The 26623-nt window shown below is 40.9% G+C and overlaps 1 protein-coding gene across 28 annotated transcripts in view; it reads left to right on the forward strand.

The window, feature by feature from the left end:
- Nucleotides 1-26623, forward strand: part of LOC112664092 (phosphodiesterase 4D interacting protein) — a 400486-nt gene that overhangs the window by 80217 nt on the left and 293646 nt on the right. For 25 of the 28 annotated variants that reach the window (XR_004806427.2, XM_049095460.1, XM_049095446.1 and 22 more), the window contains exon 4: nt 2493-2603. Coding sequence is in view for 27 of the 28 variants with exons in the window: in XM_049095460.1 (XP_048951417.1) it covers nt 2493-2603 (111 nt within the window). In the remaining variant the exon portion in view is untranslated. Of the gene's footprint in view, nt 1-2107; nt 2261-2492; nt 2604-26623 lie in introns of those variants that run through there. The other 3 variants (XM_025453343.3, XM_049095457.1, XM_049095456.1) reach the window with 3 other exon arrangements.

The following is a 26623-nucleotide window of genomic DNA, read 5'->3' on the forward strand; positions in this document are numbered from 1 at the left end:
TTTTTTATCTTTCAAAGGGCAGTGCAAGTGCAATTCTTACTGAGGTTTGTTCTCATCGTTCCAGTAAGAATTAATCATTCTTTCTTCTGGATTCCCATAGATGCAGTGTTTTTCAAACTTCAGTATGAAACCTATTAGTGGGTCATGAAATCAACTCAGCAGGTCACTCCTAGGAAGAAAAATAGAATAGAAAAACACCAAGAAATACATCACACAAAGTGATGGTAACATTACTCTGTGAAACTTTTAACTTCAGTTACGTGTGTATGTGTGTGTGTGTGTGTGTGTGTGTGTGTGTGCATCCCGGATTGCAGTATAAAATGTAAAAAGTTGAATAATACAAGCTTGGAGGATTCTAGTGTCAAACATATCCCTACACCTATCTAGCCACCCAGCTCTTTGAGAGTTGTGACTATCTTCATCTTTTGTATCTGTCATGCCCAACATACTACCTGGTGGATACTCAGGAGATACTGATTAGAATTATTATGAAGAATTAAGATAGGGTATCCCTGGGTGGCTCAGTGGTTTGGCTCCTGCCTTTGGCCCAGGGCATGATCCTGGAGTCCCAGGATCAAATCCCACATCAGGCTCCCTGCATGAAGCCTGCTTCTCCCTCTGCCTGTGTCTCTGCCTCACTCTCTCTCTCTCTTTCTCTCTCTCTGTGTGTGTGTGTGTTTCTTTCATGAGTAAATAAATAAAAATCTTAAAAAGAAGATAGAAGAATGAAGAGCAGTCAGGTTAGGGAAGAAGTGAGAACTTGATTTAAGTATAAAGGTTTTAGGGGTGCCTGGGTGACTCAGAGGTTGAGCATCTGCCTTTGGCTCAGGTTGTGATCCCAGGGTCCTGAGATCGAGGCCCACATCAGGCTTCTGCTTCTCTCTCTGTCTCTCATGAATAAATAAATAAAATTAAAAAAAAAAAAACTACAAAGGTTTCAGTTTCCTTTAGTTTAGATGTTAATATTATTTTTTTCAACCTGGTATTACTGGAACTAAGAACCCATGTTTCATATCTGTGCTGTGGGATGGTCTCCCAGTCACCTTCAATGTCCTGTGTGATGTGGTATAAATAATACTTCCTGCTAATGTTGCAGCTGTCATTCAAGGATCTTAAATTGCTTTATGAGCAGGATCTGGTGATGAGTGCCTGGCTTCACTTGGCAGGTGCCAGAGCTAAGAACCAGTGACTCGCTGAAATCTCTGGGCTCCAGACTGACGCCTCCCTCCCCCCTTCTCCCTCCCCTCAGCCTTCTCTTTCCCTCATCCCTTAGAGGAAGGAGCCTTTGACCCTGCCTCTTTGTGAGCTTGTCCTACCAGTAAACAGTTTGCAAGGATTCAGAAACTAGATTTACCCTTTCTTTGGGGGTGGCTCTGGTGTCTATGGGGGTGGGAGGTATATGGTAGTAAAGGCTATGTATTTAACTGCTTCAGGACTTGAAAAGTCCAGGGAGGAAAATTGGGAAGGAACCAATCAGAGGTGAGTTCTAGATCATCAAAGGAAATTGGAGAACCCTCCTGTTAATAGGTCGTCAAGATTTGCACCTGACAGAAGGGGTATTTGATGTGTGGTCCTCATTTTGTGTGCATATGCTCTTACCTGTAGCAACCTGTTTATTGCTTTTGGCCACACTCCTTTGGTTTTTGTTTGCCTACTTTTTTAAATTTTATTTTATTTTAAAGATTTTATTTATTTGTTCATGAGAGACACACAGAGAGAGGCAGAAACACAGGCAGAGGGAGAAGCAGTCTCCATGCAGGGAGCGTGACGTGGGATTCGATCCCGGGTCTCCAGGACCCACGCCCTGGGCTGAAGGCCGGGCTAAACCACTGACCGGGCAGCTCGCCTATTTTTTTTTTTTTTAAGTAAACTCTATCCCCATTGTGGGGCTGAAACTCAGGATCCTGAGATCAAGAGTCAAATCCTCTACCGGCTGAGCCAGCTAGGTGTTCCTGCCCGTCCTTTGGGTTTTATCGTGCACATCAGCCACCAGAAACTGAAGTGCTCACTCACACACAGCCCTGCATTTGCTTTTGCGCAAGGCCACTATCACCTTGAAGTACTCCCATTCCCCATTTCCTGGAAGCTTCCAGGGGGCCGTTCTTCTCTTTTCCAAGAAACTGTTAACTGTCTACAGTTGGGCCTGAGAGGCTTGGGGAGGGTGACAGCCGAGTCCTGGCTTGGAGTCGGGTTACACCACTTGTGCCTGAGTTCACGCAGCATGTTCCTCTGTCAGGGATTCCGCAAATATCTCCCGGAGGTAAAAAAGGAAAGTGCGCTGCGCTCCAGCACCCAGAGCAGCGAGCCCGGTCCCAGGTCCCCGAGAAAGCCCCAGCCACCGGGATCATGTCGCCATAGCCTCAGCAGCGTCCCAGCGGCTCACTTGATGCCGCGCTGCAGCCGCACTATGTTCCTAGGGTGAGGGGGCGACTGGGCATGCTGCTCCCCATGGGCTGCCCATCATGTCTAATGGATATCGCACTCTGTCCCAGCATCTCAATGACCTGAAGAAGGAGAACTTCAGCCTCAAGCTGCGCATCTATTTCCTGGAGGAACGCATGCAGCAGAAGTATGAGGCCAGCCGGGAGGACATCTACAAGCGGGTGAGTGCAGGGGCCAGAGGCTGGTGGCCCACCCACTGGTCTCCAGGCCCTTCCACCCTGCCCTCCGGAGGTGCTGACTAGGGAGGGTGGCGGCTTCCACGCCAGGTGACCATGGACAAGCCCATCTCACCTCTCCTGTGTCTGACTTGTACCTTCCTCGTGTATAAAGACAGGGGGGGCTGGATTCAGTCCCAGGCTCTCAAACTCTGCTCTGGAACTGCTCAGAACGATCATGTTTAGGGACCGGTTTAAAATGTAGATTCCCTGCCTTTACCCCCAGGGATTCTGATTTAGTACTGCAAGGCACGGGGAGCTGGAAATTTTGCATTTTCTTAAAGTTTATTTTTTAGTAATGGGGCTGGATCTCAGGACTCCAGGAGGCACAGGTTCTTATGACTACTCCCGCCAGGCGCCTCCTGGAAATTTGCATTTTTAAAAGCCCCAGAGGGGAGTGTGAAGCAGGTAATTTCCAGAGCATAGGTTTCAGCTAGAGAAGGGCCCCCTCTAGCTCTGTTTCAGTGGAGGCAGAGAAGGAACAGATGGAGCAAAGGGCAGGGACTGAGCATGGTTCTGTTCCCTGAGAAATTCGTGTTTGGTTTTGAAGATGATTTTATGCAGACAGTGTTTAAAGACCCAATCTTAGGCATTTTCAGGCTTTTAGAACTAGTTCACCTAAGAATGAAGAAAAGGGTGCTGATGGCAAGAGGGGTGGGGGGCGGGTAGCGCTTCTCTGAAAGAGAGAGCTGTCTTGGTTGATGGGTGAGTGATTGGGGTGGGGAAGGAAGAGGGAAGGGTTTGGCTGAGGAAAGGGCGAGATGAGACAGCACCTTGGTAAGAGGACACAAAACTTTAGGATGAAGCTTCTTTCCTAACCGGTTACCACAGCATTCGTTTCCTCAGCCTTCTTAGTGTCTGGGCAAACTCTAAAGTGGCCCAAGTGAACTGGAGCTAGTAGCCTCTGATTTTTTTTTTTTTCAGAGCTTCTAAATCTCCAGCTGTTAACACCAGAAGACTATACAAATATTATTGTCTATGTGCCCTGTCCTGTCGAGAAGGTTGGGAAGCTTTTGTAGGCTGCTAGATAATAGGTTGGATCAGAGGAATAACTGGTGTCTTTGAAACCCATTTATTTGGTAAATTCAATTAATGTGGACAGCTAAATCTGGGAGGTTTAGCCCTGTTTTCTGTCTTTCCTGGATTGCCATGTTTTAACCTGAATCTTCCTGAAATTGGTCCAGACTCACTTATCTCTTCTGTGGCTATAGAGTGAGCAGGCCTGAATGGAATTGCTGGGGGTCAAGGTCAAGGATGAGAATTGGTAATGCAGAGAGATTGAGGGTGGGATGAATGGCAGTCTTTGCCTCAGGGTAGGAATAGTGAATAGATTTGTTCATTGTGCAGAGGGAGGAACATTTTTCATTAACTGTCTCCAAAACAGGGCAGAAGGAAGGGGCAGTGTCTTAGATAATTTAAAGGAAAGGGGTTTTTTTTCCTTGCTTAAATCAGCTGCTTAAATCTTTTGGTCTCACCTTCTGCTCTGCACTGACTAACAAGAGTCCTCATGAACATTTTGGGTGGGGTGTGGGAGGGTACAGTTACTCTCCTAGAGGAGTGTGGTTAAGAAGATTCTAGAGGGGTGGGGTGGAGTATAGTCACAGGACATTGTCACATGCAGAGGTGCTAACCCTTTTATTAGCTCAGTATTGCCACTAAGCCCTATCTCTTCCTCGTACCAAGTAGTCAGGCACCTACTGATATCATATGATTTAAGGGATCTCAAAATACTGTGTCCCCTCCTTTCCCTTTTTTACCATCATACACTCATCTCATCTAGCTGTTATTCGGGAAGCGCTGAAGTTTTAAGTTAAAATGTTCTTCATATTTGGGAAGCAAAACACATAAAGCCATCATCAATCATTAATATCATAGTTGAAATTAGTTTATCACACTATATATATTTATAGAAACAAGGGCAGTTCTATTTTGATGGAAGGCTTCACCCCAGCTGGAGCCCTGGATAACCGGGGGACCTAGGCAAGTTAACATTTCTGAGTCTGTGACAGCCCCTGTAGAACTGGCACTAAGAATACTGCACAACTCCATAGGCACTGAAGATTATTTGTTGAGAGTATGAATAAATAGAAGCCATAAAAATTAAACAAGAAAACATAGCACCTTGTGAACTTCATAGCTTCATAAGTATATGAAGGGGAAGTAGTTATATACATTTACTGGTAGTAACGGTTATTATGAGTTTTAAAATGAGAAAGAGAAAAAATAAATAAATAAAATAAATAAATAAAATGAGAAAGAGGTTTGGCTCTTTTATCCTCACCCTCAGATATTCCCATGAATATGCCTTACATTCCTTCTTGTTGGTCACACTGAGATTCCACAAAGTTAGGACAATGAATTAGAAGCAATGTGGGTAAAGAGACATGCAGGATGACATACAGTGCATCACACAGTAAGTCAGGTGGTTCAGATATGAATTTAGAGCCCTATTTTGTGACCAAACTTAGCTTGATATTTCTTTAGCAGTGGAAGGACACTTCTTTGGGATCCCTGGGTGGCGCAGCGGTTTGGCGCCTGCCTTTGGCCCAGGGCGCGATCCTGGAGACCCGGGATCGAATCCCACGTCGGGCTCCCGGTGCATGGAGCCTGCTTCTCCCTCTGCCTATGTCCCTGCCTCTCTCTCTCTCTCTCTCTCTCTGTGTGTGTGACTATCATAAATAAATAAAAATTTAAAAAAAAAAAAAAAAAAAAAGGAAGGACACTTCTTTAAATATAGTAAAAACATTAAACCATACCCAGCTGAGTCAGAATCCACACTAACTTGGGTGCTGGATGCACGGTTCTTTAAATAAACCCAATGTTCGTGAAACATATGTAATGTAAGTCTCCTGTGAATAGTAATTATTTTATCATTTTACATATTTTTGGTACAGCAGACTTGTTGAGATATTTTACTAAAAAGTGAAATATTACTGTCATAATGAGAGACAATCAAGCATTTCACCATGACAACTGTAGGCAAGGGAAATATGAGAAACTTCAGGAGAAAAAGACTTGTGGGAGCTTCAATCTTCCTGTCTCCATGTGGCAAATCCTCAGTTAGGTAGTTAAGTGAGGGAGAGACTAAAATAGATATAATCCTTAATTGTAATGGCAGCTACAAGGATGTTTAATTATATGAGAAGTTGTAAAAGAGAATTATGTGCAAAACTAGAGAAATCACCTTCAAAGCAAGTAAATTTAGCACAGGAGTTAAGGGTTTCTCTTTGAGCTCTTCAGAGAAGTCAGAAATAATCTTAAAACTCGTACTACTTATGGATTAATAAAATAGTATTAAATTATTCATAAAAATCAGTTCTGTGAGATGGAGGCTCTTCTGTTGAGTGTTATCCTTTAAACTTCAATTTCTGTAAGCAATTTTATTTTATTTTTCTTCTGTAAGCAATTTTTTTTTAATTTTTTTTTTTTATTTAGGATAGTCACAGAGAGAGAGAGAGAGAGAGAGAGAGAGACATAGGCAGAGGGAGAGGGAGAAGCAGACTCCATGCACCGAGAGCCCGATGTGGGATTCGATCCCGGGTCTGCCAGGATCGCGCCCTGGGCCGAAGGCAGGCGCTAAACCGCTGCACCACCCAGGGATCCCTCTGTAAGCAATTTTAAAAGAAACCACATGGGAAGAGGCTGCTTACCTTCAGCACAAATAAAATAGGGAATATTTAGGTACCACTGCCCCCTCTTGGTAGCAAATATTAATTGTAGGTTCAGCTTTTGTGGGAAGCCAGTTTTGAGGGTCTAAAGCAGGGAAAGGAGAAACCACTGCAGGGCTTATAGCTCCTGATTCTGGAGAAGTTAGGTGAGAAAATGCTGTAAGTGGTCCACAGCTGAATATGGCCCACTCTTGGGGAGACTGGCTTGTGAGCATTTCTGGACTGCAGCTGTTCTGGTGAATAATTGGGTGGCAACTTGGCTGACTTCCTGGTTGTTGTTGATTATCTAATCCTGCATCTTCTCATGATAGCTGAGTGTGCTGCCACTAGAAATATGCCCAACCCTGGAATTTATGAAATCCACTGCTGTGTGGTAAACATCCAGTCCCCATACAGCACACAAAACCATCAGCTGTGTTTTGCCCCATGATGACTACTTACATGTTAAACTTCTGTGAATTTATTATTACCCAAGGTTTTTTTTTTTTTTAAAGATGTTTTTATTTTATTTTATTTATTTTATTTTAGAGAGAGCAAGTAGGTAGAAGTGCAGAGAGAGAGAATCTTTAAGCAGACTCCCCTGCTGACTGGGGAGTCCAATGTGGGGCTTGATCTCATGATTCATGAGATCACGACCTGAGCTGAAACCAACAGTTGGATACTTAACCAACTGAGCCATGCAGGCGCCTCCCTAAGTTTTGTTTTAAAAAAAAAACTTAAGGTTTCCTTTTAAGAATGGAAATTTAGAATCTGACAGGGCCAGATCCAATAACAAAACCATCACTAAAAACTGAATGCTGTCATCCTGGACCAGGTAGAGTCAATGTTTAGATATGACATTATTGATATTAGAAGGTTAAAGTGGTTTTGGCCTTTAGACAGGAGTTGAAAGTTGTATTTCATTGTGTGTTGCCCTTACACTGCCTGACTTCCTTGAACCGTGCTTTCTTACCTTTGAGATTGGATGGTATTTCTCCTGAGCAAACTTTGAAGCTTATACATAGCATAATTCTGTAACAGGTTTTTAAAATCATGATAAATGGCCTATTAACTTTGCTTGCCTCCTAAATTTTCATCATTTCTACTATTCTGTGATCACTGGGCATAGTAGTTAAGAGATGAACTCAGTAGACCTGAGACAGAATCTTGGTTCTATCACTTGCTACCTGCATTAATTTGGGAAAATACTATAATTTCTCTGAGCTGAAGTGGGCATTATAATAGTACCTATCTTATAGGATCTGAGGGAGGATTAAATGAGCCAATTAATTGAAATCAGTACAATGCCAATCATATAGTAAGCCCTGAAGAAATATTTGCCATTATTGTGACAAGTTGAAAGATGACAACATTATCCAGATAAGTCCAATTATTGGATAAGTCCAATCGATTTTTATGTTAAGTCAGTTTTTCTCCTCAGCAGTGGATTTGGAACCATTTGTCCCAATTCTCCTTTTTAGTTTGACCATAAATAAATAACATAATATAATCGAAGTGTCCCTATTGCAGCAAGTCTACTGTCATCCTCAAATACAAATGTTCCTTCAAAGAGAATAAATAAGAAAGGCTAGGTTTGTTAAATTTGTTTTTTAAAATAAAATATTTTATTTAATAATAGTACAAAGTCCTTTACTTTCACAAAAATTGACTATGATTGGTTGTAATTCAAAAATGTTTATCATCTTGATTTAATACTTTGTAATATATCTTGATCTGGTTCTTAATTCATTTTTTTAAAGATTTATTTATTGATTTTAGAGAGAGAGTGGGGGTAGGGGTGGGGGCAGAGGGAGAGGGAGAATCTCAACCAGACTCCACATTGAGCGCAGAGCCTAATGTGGGTAGGCCTCAATCTCATGACCCTGAGATCACAACCCAAGCCAAAACCAAGAGTTGGACGCTTAACTGACTGCACCACCCAGGACCCACTTATTTTTCTATTTTTTAAGAACTTTTTAAAAAATTGAGATATAGTTGACATATAACAGTATATTCATTTCAGATGTACAACATAATGATTTGATATATGCATATATTGCAACAATGATCACCACAATAAGTCTAGTTAACATCCATTACCACACATGGTTGCTAAAATATTTTTTTCTTGTGATGAGAGATTTTAAGATCTATTCTCTTTGTTAAATTTCTTTTTGGTTTACTGACTGATTTTCTTTAGTCCCAGCCTGAGTTTTTTCGGTTTTGGGCAATGTGATGAGTAACAGTCTACATGCAGCCTTACTGTGCTAAGCAGCCAAAAGTTCAGTGAAGTCCCAAGAAACTCCTTTGGGCTATACAATTTAGGAACTTTGAACCAATCTATTACAGCAAGACTAATATCTTTGAGGGATATCAAAATGTAGGTACACAACTTTTGGACTCAATCAGAAGACCTGAATTCTGAATCTATATAGTCCTTGCTACATGTCCTTGGCCATGCCCATAACTTCTTTGAGCCTTTGTTTCCTAAAATAGAGGCCTGAATTCCTGCCCTGCCCTCCTCCCCATATGCAAATATGTTTTAATGTGTTAGATGTTAAGTCAGTCTAACTACCATCCTGCACACCTGGAGACATATACTAGAACATGGATGCACCTTCTCAGGTTATTGCCTAAAGTGATCATGCAGTTGCTATTGTGCAGCGAATGGATTTCTTCCTATATTTAAGAGTGGGCTCCTGTTTTCTTTTTATAGTTTAGTAAACCTTTAAAACCTTGTTTAGTTAGCTGCTAAGGCTTTTATCTCCCTCTATGTTTTATTTACATCAAGTCTAGGAAATGTGTATAATAGGGAAGGGAGAAATAGAAGTAAAGATAAGAGAAATCAGGATGACTTTGTTCAAACTACTCTTTATTTCATTATTTTTTGCTTTAAAGATTTTATTTATTTGAAAGTGAGAAAGAGAGAGCGAGAGCCAGCATGAGCAGAGAGAGAGGGAGAAGCAGATTCCCTGCTGAACAGGGACTTGATCTCAGGACCCTGGCATCATGACCCGAGCTTAAGGCACATACTTAACTAACTGAGCCACACAGGAACCTGGCCAAACTATTTTTAAATAGTTTTCTGGAGGGATGCCTGCGCGGCTCAGTGGTTGAGCATCTGCCTTTGGTTCAGGTTGTAATCCCAGGGTCCTGGGATCGAGTCCCGCATAGGGCTCATCTCAGGGAACCTGCTTCTCCCTCTGCCTATGTCTCTGCCTCTCTCTGTGTATCTCTCATGAATAAATAAATAAAATCTTTAAATAAACAAATAGTTCTCTGGAAGCCTGGTGTGAATATAGCCCATGTGTGCCCATGTCTATACACATTGTATGTATGATTCCTCATTCTCTGCATTCTGAGGTCCATGACGGCACTCTTATCTATTTCCTCTTCTTTTTGAGAGTAGAAGTAGGTAGAAAGTACAGAGACTTCATCATCAAATAGTTGTAACTGGCATTTGTGTTCTTAGTTTAAAAAATGTTTAATCTTCACAGCTATAAACTGCTATAAAAACAAAACAAAGAAATAAACTGGAAATTGGCCAGGGTGTGGAAAACTGTAACACTGTGTATACCCAAGAAGCTCCTCTGGAAAATAGCATGATGATTCCTAAAAAAATGAAACAGAATTGTTATATGATCCAGCAAGTACACTTCTAGGTATAGACCTGAAAGAAGAGAAAGCAGGGACTCAACCAGATATTTTTTTCACCCATGTTCGTAGCAACGTTATTCACAATAGCCAAAGGGTAGCAGCAGCTTGAAATGTCCATTGACAGATGGACAGACAAAATGTGGTACACACATGCAATGGAATATTGTTCAGCCCAAAAAAGGAAGGAAATTCTGACACGTTACAACACGGATGAACTTTGAGGACATTATGCTAAGTAAAGTAAACCAGTTACAAAAGAACAGCTATTATATGGTTCCACTTACATGAGGTGCCTAGAGTAGTTCAATTCATAGAGACAAAGAGTAGAAAGTGATTGCCAGGGGCTGGGGGGAGGGTGTGGAAAGGGAGTTCTTGATTAATGGGTACAGTCAGTTGGGGAAGAAGTTCTGGAGATGGATAGTTGCACCATATGAATGTATTTAATGCCACTGGGTTGTATGCTTAAAAATGGTTAAAATGGTAAATTTTATATTGTTATATTTTACTACAATAAAAAAATTTTAAGCAACTTTCCCATAGCTGTTATAGTTACTTTAAAATATCATGGAAGCTTTGACCAAAAACAACTTGTTTTTTGGTTTTGCTTAATACAACTTTTCTCATTTTTAAATTTTATTTATTTATTTATTTATTTATTTATTTATTTATTTGAGAGGAAGAGAGCACGCATACTTGAGAGAGGGGAGGGAGAGGAAGAGGGAAAGAATCCCAAGAGGACTCTGTGCTGAGAGCAGAGTCCCATGTGGGGCTTGATCTCAAGACCCGGAGATCACGTGAGCTGAAACCAAGAGTCTGATGCCCAACCAACTGAGCCATCCAGGTGCCCCGAATTTTCTCTCTCTCTCTCTCTTTAAAAAAAAAAATTTTTTTTAAGATTTTATTTATTTATTTATTTATTTATTTATTTATTTATTTATTTATTTATTTACGAGAATATACAGAGAGAGAAAGAGGCAGAGACACAGGCAGAGGGAGAAGCAGGCTCCATGCAGGGAGCCTGACCTGGGACTCCATCCGGGTCTCCGGGATCAGGCCCCGGACTGAAGGCGGCGCTAAACCGCTGAGCCACCTGGGCTGCCCAACTTTTCTCATTTTTAAGAGCTTTTAATTAGAAGTCATAATACTTCTGGCCTGTTGGGAAAGAGAACATTTTTTCTTTGAATATTTAAGACTTTTTCTTCCAATCACTAGAAAATAAATCTGAAACTAAATTCTGGAGTCTAATTTAATTCTATTCCATTTCTAACTATCTTAACTATGTCTACAAAATTTATATTTCTGCATAAACTTAGAAAGTTACTTCCTCTTCCTATTGGTTATGTACATCTAAGTTTACACACTGATAGAAATAGCGTGATACAATTGAAAGAATAAACATTCTAAATTCCTATCTCAAATGTTTCCCTTGTTTGCATTATCACCTTGGCCATTCTTTTTTTTTTTTTTTTAATTTTTATTTATTTATGAAAGTCACAGAGAGAGAGAAAGAGAGAGAGAGAGAGGCAGAGACACAGGCAGAGGGAGAAGCAGGCTCCATGCACCGGGAGCCCGACGTGGGATTTGATCCCGGGTCTCCAGGATCGCGCCCTGGGCCAAAGGCAGGCGCTAAACCGCTGCGCCACCCAGGGTTCCCCCAACCTTGGCCATTCTTTTACTTATGTTTACACACATGCATTCATTCATTCATTCAAGCATCTATTGACTATCTACTATATGCCAGCAATTGTGCCAGTGAAAGATATCAAATAAATAAAAACAGCATAATAAAGGCTACCATAGGGGTACCTGGGTGGCTCTACTGGTTCAGTGTCTGCCTTTGGCTCAGGTCATGATCTCAGGGTCCTGGGATTGAGCCCACGTTAGGCCCCCAGCTCAGCAGGTAGTCTGTTTCTCCCTCACCCTCTGCCCTTCCCTCCTGCTCTTGTGCTCTCTCATAAATAAATAAATAAATAAATAAATAAATAAATAAATAAATAAATAAAACCTTTAAAAATAAAGTGTACCATAGAGGCATGTAAGATTGCTATAAGTCCTAAGAATGACAAAATCCACCAGGAAAGACTTCTAAGTGTATGAAGTTTGAATTGAATCTTAAAAAGACACAGCAATGAGGAAAAGCATTTTAGAAAGAAGGAACATCATATACAAGGGCACAAAGTCATGAAAAAGCATTTTGTGTTTTGAATATTCCAAGTCATTCTGTAGGGCTAGAACGTGGTATTAAGGGCTTCTGGCAGGATTAAGATGAGATTGTAAAGTTAAATCATGGAGAGTTTTGTATTTATCCATTTCCTCATTTTTTAAAAAGATTTTATTTATTTATTTATTTATTTATTTATTTATTTATTTATTTGATAGAGAGTGAGCAAGTGCATAAGTAAGGGGAGAAGGAGAGGGACAAGTAGACTCCCTGCTGAGCAGGGAGCCTAATGCAGGGCTAGATACCAGGACCTTGACATCATGACCTGAGCCAAAGGCAGATGCTTAACCTATTGAGCCACCAGGAGCCCCTACATTTGCTCATTAATCAACATTAATTGGGTGCCTACTATATTCTGAGTACTATGCTGGAACTTGAGGCTTCAAAGATGAGTAAAGGTCAAGTGATAAATAAGAGTGTGGTAAAAAGCGGTAAGAGAGATGTATACAAAGTATAAGGAATTGAAATGAAGCATCTCTAACCCAACTGAATAGAATACATAGATGGAAGGAAAATCTACAAAGGATTCTTTGAGGAAATGACGCCTAAGCTTTGTCTTCAAAGAAGAGTGATCATTAGTCAGTGGATGGTGAGCTGGAAAGAAAGGGTTTTTGCCAGAAGCAAATACCAAAGGCAAGAAATCACATAGTATGCATGGAGAATTATAAGTGGTTTTGTGTTGCTAAATTTAAGTGCTAGACACAGAATGAGGCTGAAGAGTATGTGGGACATAATTCTTTGTGTTGTTTTAAGACTAAGTTCTGAGGATGGTAAGGAGCCATTGATGGGCTTAAACATCAGGGAACGCAGTAGATCCTTCTGGTGGTTGAGGAAGATGGACTCAAGGAAGATAAGGCAGTAAGTCAGCAGGACAGACCAAATAAGAGATGTTGAGGGCCATGGGGAATAGGAATAGAGGGGAGGGAACTGATCTGTGAAATATGTGGGATGTAAAATATCTGTAGGACCTGGTGACGGGATGGGAAAATTGAGAAAGATATTAAGAAGATTGTCAGGTTCCTGACTAAAACAAGTCACTTTTTCTGGGCATCTGGTTATTTCTGTATAAAATGAGTGGGCTGAACTGGGATGGTCACTGACATCCCTCTCAGCACTGAATTTCATGGTGCTGAGCAGTCTCTTCGGGTACTCTCACCAACATAGATCTCCCAGTCTCTCAGCTCCTCTGATGCCTTTTCAGTAAAGGAGGTGCCAGCAGAGCTGAGATGGCTTTAACACTGCCAGCCAATGTCAGGGAAATCTAGTGCTGTTACCAGGTAGCTGGAGTTATAATTAGCCCAGTTGCTAGGGAAAAACTGAGATTCTGTAAGCATGGACTGCCAGAAACAGCTTTTCCCTACTTGATGAATTTGCTTGTTTGTGGGAACAAAGTGGATATGGATGAAGTGTTTTGAATGTGCTTTTGGAGAATTCCATTTTTGCCTAGAGTATATAGGATATGTTAAAAGCAAAAAAAATAGGTTTGAGCTGGGGCTCATTGACATCTTGTCTGTGGTAAGAAGAGTGGGCACAAATATATCGGGATGGCTGGAAAGAGGCTTATTTTCACCTGAATGGAGATAAACAAGAACACAGAATCACAGTTTGGAGTTAGGGAAGATCTTAGAGATAATTTATATAACCTCTTTTCTTTCTTTTTTGAATTATCATTTTATTAGAGAACCAAAAAATCCACTTATACTTTATAAAAATGATTTTTTCAATAAAAGCAAAATTAATAAATAGCCAATATACAGTATAATAGAGAAAGCTTATTAACATATAACATGCTAGAGAGCAGTTTTTCTTTATTTCTGTTTTTATTCCTTCCCCTAAGGCCCCCCAGGGCAGTTATTCAATTGCTACTATGGATGAGATACTGTAAGAAATTACAGAAAAATTGGAGAATTATAAGCATAAACTATTAACAAAACATTTTGTTGACAAGAATAATTTTTAATAGTAAAAATCATTCTATATTTAGAAACTAAAAGTAATTTGATTAATAAAAAAATTTTGGATACTGTGATTTGTCTCCCCAGATTGATTTATCTGTAAAATCAATGTAATTCCAATAATAATTTTTTAAATCAAGCATAATTAACATACAGTGTTATATTACTTTCAGGTGTAAAATGTAATGATTGATCTATGCATTTCTCAGTGTTTATCAAGATAAGTATACTCTTAATTTCCTTTATATATTTCACCCATCCCTCCACCCATCTCCTCTCTGGCAACCACATTTGTCCTCTGTATTTAAGAGTTGTTTAAAAAAAATTTAGTTTTTTCGGTCTTTTTTTCTTCGTTTGTTTCTTAAATTCCACATATAAGTGAAGTCATATGGTATTTGTTGTTCTCTGATTGATTTATTTCATGTAGCATTATCTTTTAGATCTATCCATTTGTTGCAAATGGCGAGATTTCATTCTTTTTTATGGCTGAGTAATATTCCAGTGTGTGTGTGTGTGTGTGTGTGTGTGTGTGTGTACACACTGCTTTTTATCTATTCATTTATAGATGGACACTTAGGCTGCTTCCATATTTTGGCTATTGTAAATAATGCTGCAATAAATAAACAGCATTTTTATTCCCTAAAATAAGTTTTATTTTTTAAATTATTTTATTTTATTTATTTTATTTCGGGCAGCCCTGGTGGCACAGCGGTTTAGCGCCACCTGCAGCCCAGGGCGTGATCCTGGAGACCTTGGATCAAGTCCCACGTTGGGCTCCCTGCATGGAGCCTGTGTCTCCCTCTGCCTGTGTCTCTGCCTCTCTCTCTCTGCATCTCTATGAATAAATAAATAAAAAATCTTAAAAAAAATAAATCTTATTTATTTATTTCCAAAATTTATTTTTGAGATATGGAAATTGAGGCTCAGAATAGTAAAGTCACTTGCCTATGGTCACAGAAGAAACTACTAATGAAGTTCAGACTAGAATCCAGGAAGCCTTGCTACCTGTCCGGGCATTTGCAGTGACTTCCTTGGTTTTCAACATAATTCAAGGGATTTATATACTTGTCAAAAATTTAGACTTTCTTCCTCTTTGCACTACTGGGCTAAAACAGACTGTTACACAGCAGAAACTGGAGCAATTACAAACAAGTGATTCTGTACTCTGTGTGTACGGCCAAAAGAAAATATTTATTCCCTCAGCCTATATAACTCTTCCCCAGGAGTTTCATTTGTGTTTCCAAAGGCCATTATGAACTTTTTTGTTTTGTTTTGTTTTGTTTTGTTTGCTCTGCTTCCTCCTTTTGGCCTTTGCTCATGTAAGCAAGTTCAACTTCACAGAGAAATGGGGCTCTGTTATACATGGAGAAGGTGCACGGTGGAGGCTGATGCAGACTGGAAAGGAGCCCGCCCTATCATGTTAAATAGCAGCTAATCCACCCACACACCAAAAGGCAGTGCTCCCACACTTGGTACATGCCGTTCCGTGGAAAGCCAGTAATAGTCAGGTGGCTTTTTGCCAAGTAGCTTTAGACCAGACTTTGAGCTACACAGGGCAGTTACCATCTCTGTTATTTGGAAACTTGGCTTGGAGAGGTTGGGACAAATGAAAGACACTGGCTGCCTTGTAATGCCAGCTTTTCATCTCCCAACCTCATACAAGGCCCTGCTGCCATGAAGGGCAGGAAGCCATCTCTACACACACAGTGCTTTAGAAAGCCTGCATGGAGGCTTGATGGGGAAGCCCTCCTCTAAGCCCCTGGGTAAGTGGAAGGGCCAAAAATAAGTGAATCCTTCTAGGGCACTTTTTTGATGGGTTTCAGAGCTTCTCTGAAGCTACCCCTCTCAGGGTTATACCAGCAGGCCTCCCTATCCAGATTCTCTCTAGTCTAGTGAGTAAATACTAAATATAAACACAAACCTCGTCCTGCCCATCTACTACAACTCAGTTGAGGACAAGGTGTGTTGCTGTCACTCCACCCCAGAGTCAGGAACTTCTGTGTCCAGAGCTGGACCCTAGGGTCTTCCTATACAGAAATCAAATGAGGATAGTGGACCTCAGGAGCTCAGAAGTGCAGATCTCTTAAAGGTGGGGAGCAGTCTCCATTCTAAGTCTTCTTTCTCGCCCATCCCTTCCAGGCTGTGGGATTGTAGAGAAGCCCAGCTTGCCCAGAAGCCCAGCTTGCCTTTACAGCCCCAGACAACCCAGGCAGAGTCAGGATAGCAGTAACTGGGGTGAGAGCAGAGGGGTTCCTTCAGCTACAGAAAGGTTGATTTTGCGGGGGCCATATAGGGGAGCTGGTCTGAATCGCTACAGTTAGAGGGCGGTAATATCGATTGAACTGGAACTCCACCTGAGGCTTTCTACCCTCACTTGGCCCTCAACTACTGACTTCCTACTTTCTCTCTCTCCTCTTTTCAAAATCTGTTTCCCCTTCTTCTTCAAGGTATCAGAGTATGTCACCAATGCCTAAGGGTCTTAATAGAAGATGGAGAAATCGAAGTGGTCATGAGAAAAACAACCTGTGGACTCCTCCACTATTTCTAGGTTACTTATCTCCAGGAGAGTTTCTCTTCCCAGGTTTTGTCCCGCCTCTGGTGTCAATGTTTCCCCCAAATTTAGACTCTTTCTGTCCTTCTTTGTCCCCTATCCTCTATCCCCTTCCCTTAAACTCATACATACACATGGAAAATAAATGCTAAGTGCTTCCCATTTAAACCCAAGGGAGGAAGAAGATGTCCATTTAGTGTTTACCACATGCCAGGCACCATTCTCTGCATTTTACACATATTTTAATCTCAACCATATTATAGCTCTAGGAAGTTGGTGTCTTGTCCCCATTTTTCACAGAACCAGATTAGCCTCTGGGAGTATACCTGGTATCCCAGCAGCTACATGGCCTGATTCTTCAGTTAATAAGCAACGCATTGGCACATTCTTCAGAATTTAAAGTTAGTCGCTCTTTCAAATGCAAATGATGCCTTTTAGTGAATAACTCTACATTGTATTAAGGACTGACCAAAGAGAAAAGGAGCTGTAGTAAAATGATATCTATTTTCATAGTGGCTTTCACCAAGATTGTGGCAGGAAGAGGTAGCATTGTCTCACTGGTATATCTACACTAAAAGGTGGCATTGACCTCATTTTTGTTTGTGAAACAGGTGCAAATTGCTATGTGGAATGTAATAGAAACCAGGCTGTCCTTATCCCTGTACACTGTCCTGTCAGACTTGTGCTGACTCTGATATGGGACTCCGGGAGTTCAGAGGAAATTACGAAAATGAGCCTTATAAGAAAAAGACAATGGAATTGGAATTTTTAATTTGGGGAAGAACAGACTCAGAGATAAGCTAACAGTAGATTTGAGATGTGTCAGTATGTGACATTATGGTGATTAGTTGTGCTCTGTTTCTTCTGACAATTAGAATAGGTTGATCCTAGTTGAAACCTAAGCATTTAGGGCTCATTCATTTAAAGCTATTTATTGAACACATGCACTATGTTCCAGATGCTATTGGAGGTGATTGGAATATGTATCAATGAGCAGAACAGACTATCATTCCTACCCTCATGGAATTTGTATTCTGGCATGAGAAGCCAGACAATGAACAGTAAATATTATAAATAAATAAAATATGTACAATATTAGAAAGTAATAAGCTCTCTTGGGGGAAGAAAATAAAAAGGTAGAACAGGGTAAAGGGGTCAAAAAGTGTGAGAGCAGAGAGCAGATTACAGTATTAAAAAGTGGTGGTGGGGAGTGTCTTGGTGGCTCAGTCAGTTAAGCGTCTGGCTTTGGCTCAGGTCATGATCCCCAGGTCCTGGAATCAAAGGCCAAGTCTGGCTCCCTGCTCAGTGGGAAGTCTGCTTCTCCCTCTCTCACCCCCCACTAGCGCTCTCCCTCTCTCAAAAAAAAAAAAAAAAAAAAAAAAAAAAGTAGTCAAAGGAAGCCATTTTTAGAAAGTGATTTTAAAAACAATACAAAAAACACATACATTTTTATCATCTCATCGTTTTATGTGTGTCAGCAGTAAAGGCAGGACTTCACTGAGTTCTGTGCTCAGTTTTACTAGGCTACAACCAAGATATTGGCAAGGCCAAGTTCTCATCTAAAGGCTTGACTAGGGAAGAATCAGCTTTCTGAAGTCATTTGGGTTCTTAGCAGAATTCATTTCCTTGTGGTGATAGGACTAAGGGTCCTGGATTCTTGCTGGGTGTTAGCTAGAGCCAGCTCACAGTTCCTTGAAGCCACCTCTATTCCTTGCCATGTGGCCACTTCTTTCATCAAGTCAACAGGCTCTAGAGCAAGTCTGCTAGCAAAACGGAGTCTTAAAACTTAACATTGTCATAGGAGTGACATTCTGTCACCTTTGACATGTTTTATTGGTTAGAAGCAAATAACACATCTTGCTCATACTCAAGGGGAAGAGATTATGCAAAGGTGTGAATACCAGGAGGCAGGAATCCTAGGGAACCATGTTAGTCTTTCCAATCGCCCCACTTATTTTGCAGAGAGAAGATGAAAAAGGAAGCAAATAAACATATTAGTGGCCAACAGAGGAAGATTTGTTACTGTGTTTTACCCTCACAACATTTATAGTTCTCAAGGCTGACCTGAAGCAATGAAGGCATCCCAGATTCGTGGTCTCTGCTGAGCTCTTTGCTTACCTTTTTGTACTTGGCTGTTTGCACTGCCACTCTTATCATTTCTGTTTTTCTTTGATCTTTTGTTTAAATCAATTGTGTAAAGTGTATAGTTTGGTGAATTTGAACAAATGTATATATCCATGCCGCAATCACATCACAGTTGAGATGTAAAACATTTCCATCACCCCAAAAAGTTGTTTTATGTCCCATTGCTGCCAATCCCCTGCAGGAAGCTATCGATCTACTTTCTGTCTATAGCTTAGTTTTGCTATTTTAGAATTTCATGTAAATGGAATAGTACGGTGTAGATTCTGGTATTGGACTTACGGTTTTGAGGTTTATCCATGTTGTTATGTCAATAGCTCATCTCTTTTTATTGGTGAGTAGTATTCCATTGTATGAATAGAATGCAATTTGTTTATCCATTCACCTGTTATTGAATGTATGTGTTGTGTCCAGTGATAGGCTATTATGAATTAAGGTGCTATGAAATTTCATGTCCAAGTTTTGTTTTATTTCTCCTGGGTGAATACCCAGTAGTGGAAATGTTAGGTCACGTAAGTCAGGTCAATTGTGGCCTAAGCAGATGGAAGGATGGAGTTGCCATAATTGAAATATAGGGAAGGCTATGTATAGAGCAGGTTTGAGGGTGGAGAGTGGGAATTAATTTGGGACATTTTGTGTTTGAGATATTTGTTGAACATTTCCAGTGGCAATATCAAGTAAGCAGTTGAGCATATAAGTCTGGAGTTCTGGATAAAGGGTTGTGCTGGAGATATAGGTATTGGAGGAATCAGCATATAGTTGGTATTTAAAGCCATGAAACTGGATGAGATCACCAAGGGAGTCTGATCTAACAAGGGGGAGGATAAAAAGACCAAAGGTCCAAAGCCCTGGGTCACTCTAACATTGACACTTGAGACAAAGGAAGGAGAACCAACAAAGGAGAAAGAGAAGGTACAACCGGTGAAATGGTATGAAAACCAGGTGAGTTTGGAGTTGTGGAAGCCAAATAAAGGAAGTGTGTAGTGGAAGAGGGAGGGAGCAACCTTATGAAATGCTGATGGTAGTCAAGTAATATGACGACTGAGAATTAACCTTTGGATTTAACAACATGAATGCCCCCCTGTGATCTTGATCATAAAGTCATTTTGGTGGACAAGTGGAGGCAAAAGCCTGATTGCATTTTTTTTTTTTTTATTGCATTAGTTTTAAAAAAAAAAGAACAGGAGGAGCCGAGTCAGTGAGTACTACTGAGTATGTTGAGGACCTTTGTTGCAAAGGAGAGCAAAGAAACAGGACAGTAACTAGTAACAGTGTGGGGTCCATAGAAGATTTTTTAAAAGATAGATAAATAATAGCCACTTATATACCAACAGAATTGTCCAGTAGAAAGTGAAATATTGGTAGAGGAGAGAGGAGAGACTTTCTGGATAGAATTTTTATTAGTAGATAGAATGAGACTTAATGCGTAGGTAGGAGGTTTGGCTTTAGACAGGAGTATGAACAGTTGATCTGTGATCACAAGTGCAAAGACAAATGGGAGCACAGATGCTGATGGATGGCTAGATGTGATGGTAAGTGATTGTCAGAGTTTTCTTCCAGTTTTTTCAGTATCCTTCATGAAATAGGAAGCAAGCTTGATGCTCACACTATGTATTTGCAAATATGTTCCTAGTGACTCACTCCCCCTCATGTGTGCTCATTCTTGCTGACACATCCTTGTTCACACCTGGAACACCTGTATCCTTTTTTCTCTGCTTCTCCAAACTCTACTCAGGTTTCAGAGTCCAACTCAGATTGCATCTGCTTGGGTGGGCCATTCCTCATCACTACTGCCTGAAATCATCTTTCACTTGCTCTACTGTTCCAGCAATTACAATTCAGATGTATTATTTGGCACCTGTTATTTAATCCCTGGCTGGCAATTATCTTTCCTTGCATATATTTCTTATCTCCTTCTAAATTATAAACACTTGGATCTCAAACTCCTCTATAGCTTCAACATAATCTTCACTAGTATTGAATCCATAATAGAAACTTAGAAAGTTTGCTGATTGATTGCAAATGCTGGAAATTGCAGGTGAGGCTGATCTGTACAGAAAAGGTAGAAAGGGGACTGTCTTTGCTATTTCCTCCACCTGAGAGATCCAAAAGCTGGTATTCCAGGTAAACCTCCTAGAACTGAGCAGTCTCTCCGAGGGTTGGCAGAAGTAGAAAGCCAACAAATTGAGAAAAGAAAGTGTAAGATGAGGAAATTATTGATGGTGAGAATTGTTTGGGTTATATTTTTAAATTGAACATCTTTTCATTTGATAAATATATAATCATCTTCTGTGTTTATGGGCACTGTGCTAGTGATGAGGACACAATGGTGAGAAGACAGAGGGGGCCTGCCTTCCTGACACTTGGATTTTACTGTCGACATAGTTTGGTTAATACTGTGATCTTTTTTTTTTTTAAGGTTTTATATATTTACTTGAGAGAGAGAGGTAAGTTAGACTCAAGAGCTCCAGTAGTGGGAGGTACAAGTAGGGGGCACAGGGAGAAGGGGAGGGAGAATCAGTCTCCCCACTGAGCAGGGAGCCCAACATAGGGCTCAATCCCAGGACCCTGGGATCATGACCCGAGCCAAAAGCAGAAACTTAACCAACTGAGCCACCCAGGCACCCGTGTGATCTGACTTCTTCAAGTCACCTGGTATCACCTCTTATCACCACCACCCTCTCCCCCAGATAATTTTGCTTCACTTATTATTGGCTGGAGTCATTTCTGTATTTTGTTGTTTGATGAATGCCACAACTGCATAAAAACTCTGAAAGGTGCTCTTATACCACAGAACTAACTGTGATGCAGGTCAGAGCATATCTTCATGCAATGTACTTCAAACTAGTATATCTTTTACCTAACATCTTACAGAGCAGCACCGTCTAACAGAAGTATAATACGAGCCACAAATGTACTTATAGTTTTCTAGTGGCTATATTACAAAAGAAGTAAAAAGAAACACATGAAATTAATGTTAATATATTTAAAATATTACCACTTCAACATGAATCAATATTTGAAAATTATTGAGATTTTATATATTCTTTAGTTGTGGTTAGTTTTTGCAGCCCAATGTGTATTACATCTCAGTTTGGACTAGTGATATCTCAGGGCTTCAGTAGCTACATGTGTGTGGTTTGTGGTTGCCATCCTGGACAATTCCAACAGCTTGGAATCTACAGTCTAAGTGCTGTTCCTGGTCCAAAGCAGAGGTATAACTTCAGAAGAATTACCTGGTCATAGCACCTAGCTTCAGGACACAGCTAGGCTTCCAAGGAGTGACTGCCAGGTGCTAGAACTTTGTTCCAGTTTGTAATGCAAGCTTCAGTGTGAGAAATGGACTTTGTCCTGCGCTTGGCAGAACACCAATGAGTGGCTTTATCCTTTTTGGAGAATACTTCAAAGCAAGTATCAATCCAGAATTGAGAGCTGAATTTTTTTTTTTTTAATTTTTTTTTTTCTTAATTTATGATAGGCAGACAGTGAGAGAGAGAGGCAGAGACACAGGCAGAGGGAGAAGCAGGCTCCATGCACCGGGAGCCCGACGTGGGATTTGATCCTGGGTCTCCAGGATCGCGCCCTGGGCCAAAGGCAGGCGCTAAACCACTGCGCCACCCAGGGATCCCGAGAGCTGAATTTGGACATGAATGTCAGATCATGTTAGATGCCATGGTAACTTTAAAATAGTAAGGTTTTTTTTTTTTTATATTAAGTTTTTATTAACATCACAACCTTGCACTTGTGTCATTTCTGAGTAGCTTTACAAACCTTATTTCCTTTGGGTCTTACCACCATCCACAAAACAAGAACAAACAGAAAGTAAACTCATGCTTACAATAGTTATTTTTGCTTCCATTCCTTCTTTCAGAGGCAGGTGAGCAAGCCAGATTGAACGGAATGTGATGTTCAATGAGTCTGTCCATTTTGTTGCTCTCCTAGGATGCTGCTCTCCTTAGCAGAGCAAAGTTGCCTCACCAACCCTCCATTGGTATATCTTCTTTTTCTCTTCTATTAGGCCTTTGAAGGTATTTTTGTACTTTGGAACAGCAATGCAAATCAAAACCAAGTCTGCAATCTATCGTCCCTTAATCCTCCCTTTGCCTGCTCTGAAGTTTTTCTACTGTTCTCCTTTGTTCCTCTTGTCCTGTGCACCGATTTGTCTGTAGAAAAATTAATATAGTTTTTATACTTTTAACTCCAAAGTAAATTTTTACTTATCCCAATTCTATACCTGCTGCCCAAAGAGAAGTCAAAGAAAGCACAGGATGGTTCCCCTGAGCTCCCCTTCCTGAATAGCTGAAGGAAACAAATCATTCAGAGTAAGCCTTTCAGCCCCTTCAGTGGGGCCGGATTCCTGTCTACACACAAGGTGTCCTGGGGATTGCAGGGGCTCTAGCCTCACCCCTGACTTTTTTTTTTTTTTTTCTTCACCCCTGACTTTAACAGGAGGCCTGCACTTTGCTAAATTAAGCCCAACCAGGCCTATTTGTGAACGGAGAAGCTCCAGCCAAGTGAGAGAGATTCATCCTGCTAAGGAATGTGCTGGTAGGGGGAGAGAATCACTGAGATCATTGATATTTATGTGTATGTTTTCTCACTTGCCAGCTCAGTTGGGCCAGATCAACAGAGGCTGCTGGGACTCCACCAAGATTTTTAGGGTGGCTGAGAAGGGTTTAAGTTACAGAACAGTATGAACACCAAGGCAGTGTGTATATTGGGAGCTCTGATCTCAGAGTCTAAATAAAACAAGCCCAAGACACCTCTCATATTTTCCTCAATATTTTTAAATAGACTTTATCTTTTAGTGCAGTTTTAGGTGCACAGCAAAAATGAGCAGAAGGTACAGAGATTTCTCATGAACTCCCTGCCTCTCCCTTTCCCCTGCAGGCTCCCGCACCATCAAAATCGAAAGTCACTTCTTTTTCTTACTTAAAAAGTAGGCTCCCTGCCCAGCGTGAAGCCCAACATAGGGCTTGAACTCATGACTCTGAGATCAAGACCTGAGCTGAGATCAAGAGTCAGACACTTAACCAATTGAGCCCCCCAGGTGGCCCATTTTCCTTCATCTTTTCTTGGGTTCCCAAACTCAGGGTTGGCCAGAAAGAGCTCTCTCTCTCTCCTTCCTATGCATCTTACTTAATGTTTATTGAACACCCACCATAAGTCAAGTGTCTTCACTTACATCTTTTTCTTTAATTCTCAATATAATTTTTCAATACCTGAAAGGTAGTGCTATTAGCACCTGAAGCAACTAAAACTTGGGTTATATGGTTTTACCTCTGGAATGTAGATAATGAACTATGTGAAACTGTGAAACTGTAAAAAATAGTTGAATATTTGCACTTTGATGTGATTCAACATAAGAGAATGTGAAAGAGTTTGTATTTGAACCCAGGATGGTTTAGTTGTAAAGTCTACACTGTGGTGTCTAAATGGGGTGTCTCTTGATTGGACGGGGGCCCTTAAATGTGAGGTGAAGATTGGGTGGAAGCCTGTGACAGACAGTGAAAGGATTCACTTGAAGCAGAACAAAGGAGATAGAAGTTTATTGAATACACCGCAAGGGAGCGCGGGCGGGGGGGGGGGGGGGGGGGGGGGGCAGGCAGGACCGCAGAGGAGAGGCTGTCTGCACGGAGGCAGTGGGTGGGGGCCGTATTTAAAGTCAGAGGGTGAGGAGGTATGGCCACGTATGGAATCTTCCCTTTTTTGGTAACTAACTGGTTGTAAGTAGTCCATTGGTCATATGTTGAAGTGGGTCACCTGATAGGCCTGTTTGTATTCACCCAGGGGGTCCCTGTGGGCCTTTCTACCTTCCATCACTCAAGCCTGTTTACCTAAAAGCCGCTTCTACATACACTGCATTGTACCATACCACTGCCCTGAGTACCACCTCCTTTATTTTCCCTGGCAGCTCTGTAGTTTCAGATTTATAGCCCTCCTCCCTGACCGATTAAAATGAGGGAGCTGAGAGGAAGGGCAACCCAAGTTAGGACATATCTGAGTTGAGTCTCGGAGTGTTTCTTTGGAAAGCTAGAAGTTACAGGATGTGTGCCTGTGCTGCCATTTACACCTCTCACATGTGTGCATTTCCATTCAGCTGATGCTCTCATCTGTTTCGTTTTGTTTTTTAAGATTTCGTTTTTAAGTACCCCCCCCCCCCCCCAACGTGGGGTCAACTATTGCATGCTCCACTGACTGAGCCAGCCAGGTGCCCTTAGGTCTCCTCTGCTTGTCACACTTTATTATTATAATCATCTGGTTAATTGCCTCTATAGCTGTAAATCCCCTGAGGACTGTGATTATGCCTGCCTTGCTCTTTCCAGTACCTTGCCCATCCAAAGTAAGTCCTCGGTAACTAACTGGATGAAAGTACAAATGAGTAAACAAATCTCATAAGTCAGCTACCCAGTGAGCACCCTTTATGTCCTTTCTGTCTCTCTCTTTCTTGTTTACACACACACACACACACACACACACTGAGCCCTGACTGCATCTGTCCAAATACCCTATCACCTGAGAACCCATCTACTGCCTCAATGCCAATTCAGTCCTTGCTTGTCTAACCAAGGTAAACTGGGCTAGAAAGGAAATGGTATTGTTTTCAGGCCTCTGCTAAGAACTGGTGTGGGTAGGGCTTGAAAGAGTGACCTGAATAGAGAAGTTTTGTTATTAGGATGTGGATCTTTGTATTTTGTATTGTATAAGCTGAAACTTTCCCACTTGGTTTTTTCCATCCCTTTGGGGGATGAGATACTGACTGGCAGAAGAGTGCCATTGTCTTGTAGTCTTCTGGTTACTGAGATTGAAGACACTGCCTTATTGCCTTTCCCTGACAACAAAGGACACTTGTCACATGTTGGGGCAACCTATGTGTCCATTTTGGGGCTTAACCATGCTAGTGGATGACTTTAGAAAGATAGGGACTGAATAGAGTCTTTCCTCTACCCTAGGGTCTAAGCACATTACATTTTGGATTTGAACACTTTCTGACTAGGTGTCTCACATCAACTGAGATGAGCAGTGCAGGCTGTGTAATAATAATTCTTATGGGCAAGAGGGAAAAGCTCTGATTTAAATTAATTGTATAAAAACAAAGTTTTGGGGATGACTAGTCCAAGGTCACACAGTGACCACAGGGAGCCTGCTTCTCCCTCTGCCTATGTCTCTGCCTCTCCCTGTGTGTGTGTCTCATGAATAAATAAATAAAATCTAAAAAAAAAATAAAACTAGGTGAATGGAAAACAACTTCATCTACAAAGAAATCACTTGGAAGCTACTACAATACGTTTCTGGGGATTTGTAGGGACCACTCATTTGTCCCTTGGTCAGGACACAAAGAACCCCTTATGAAAATAATACTTCACCCTGTTTTATAGAGCTATGCCTTTGCCCCACTGGTATCAGAGAGGTCCAGAAAAGACATTTCCTCTATATGCAAAAAATATTTATGAACTATACTTTTTCTAGATGAGATGCAGTTCTCAAAAGAAAAGATTTTAAAATAAAACTCACCTACTTAGAGTTAGTTTTCACTTTGAATAATGCCCACAAGATTTTGAGACTCTTCCTCCTGCTAGCCTATTTCTTCTTAAATTCTTTTAGTTTACAGAATTGATTTAAAGTGAGATCTGGCCATATTTATTTTTGTTCCAAATAAGTGCTATTATATGGGAGGTTGTGCTCCTCTCTGGCTTATAACCTGCTGTCTTGCAAAGATGTGATACCCATTTCTTTCACTCACTGATCCCAGTTCTCATTTTACTACACTCAGAATTTCCTGAGATCAAGAA

This window comes from Canis lupus, chromosome 17 (genome assembly GCF_003254725.2).
Source record: "Canis lupus dingo isolate Sandy chromosome 17, ASM325472v2, whole genome shotgun sequence".
NCBI lineage: Eukaryota > Metazoa > Chordata > Mammalia > Carnivora > Canidae > Canis > Canis lupus.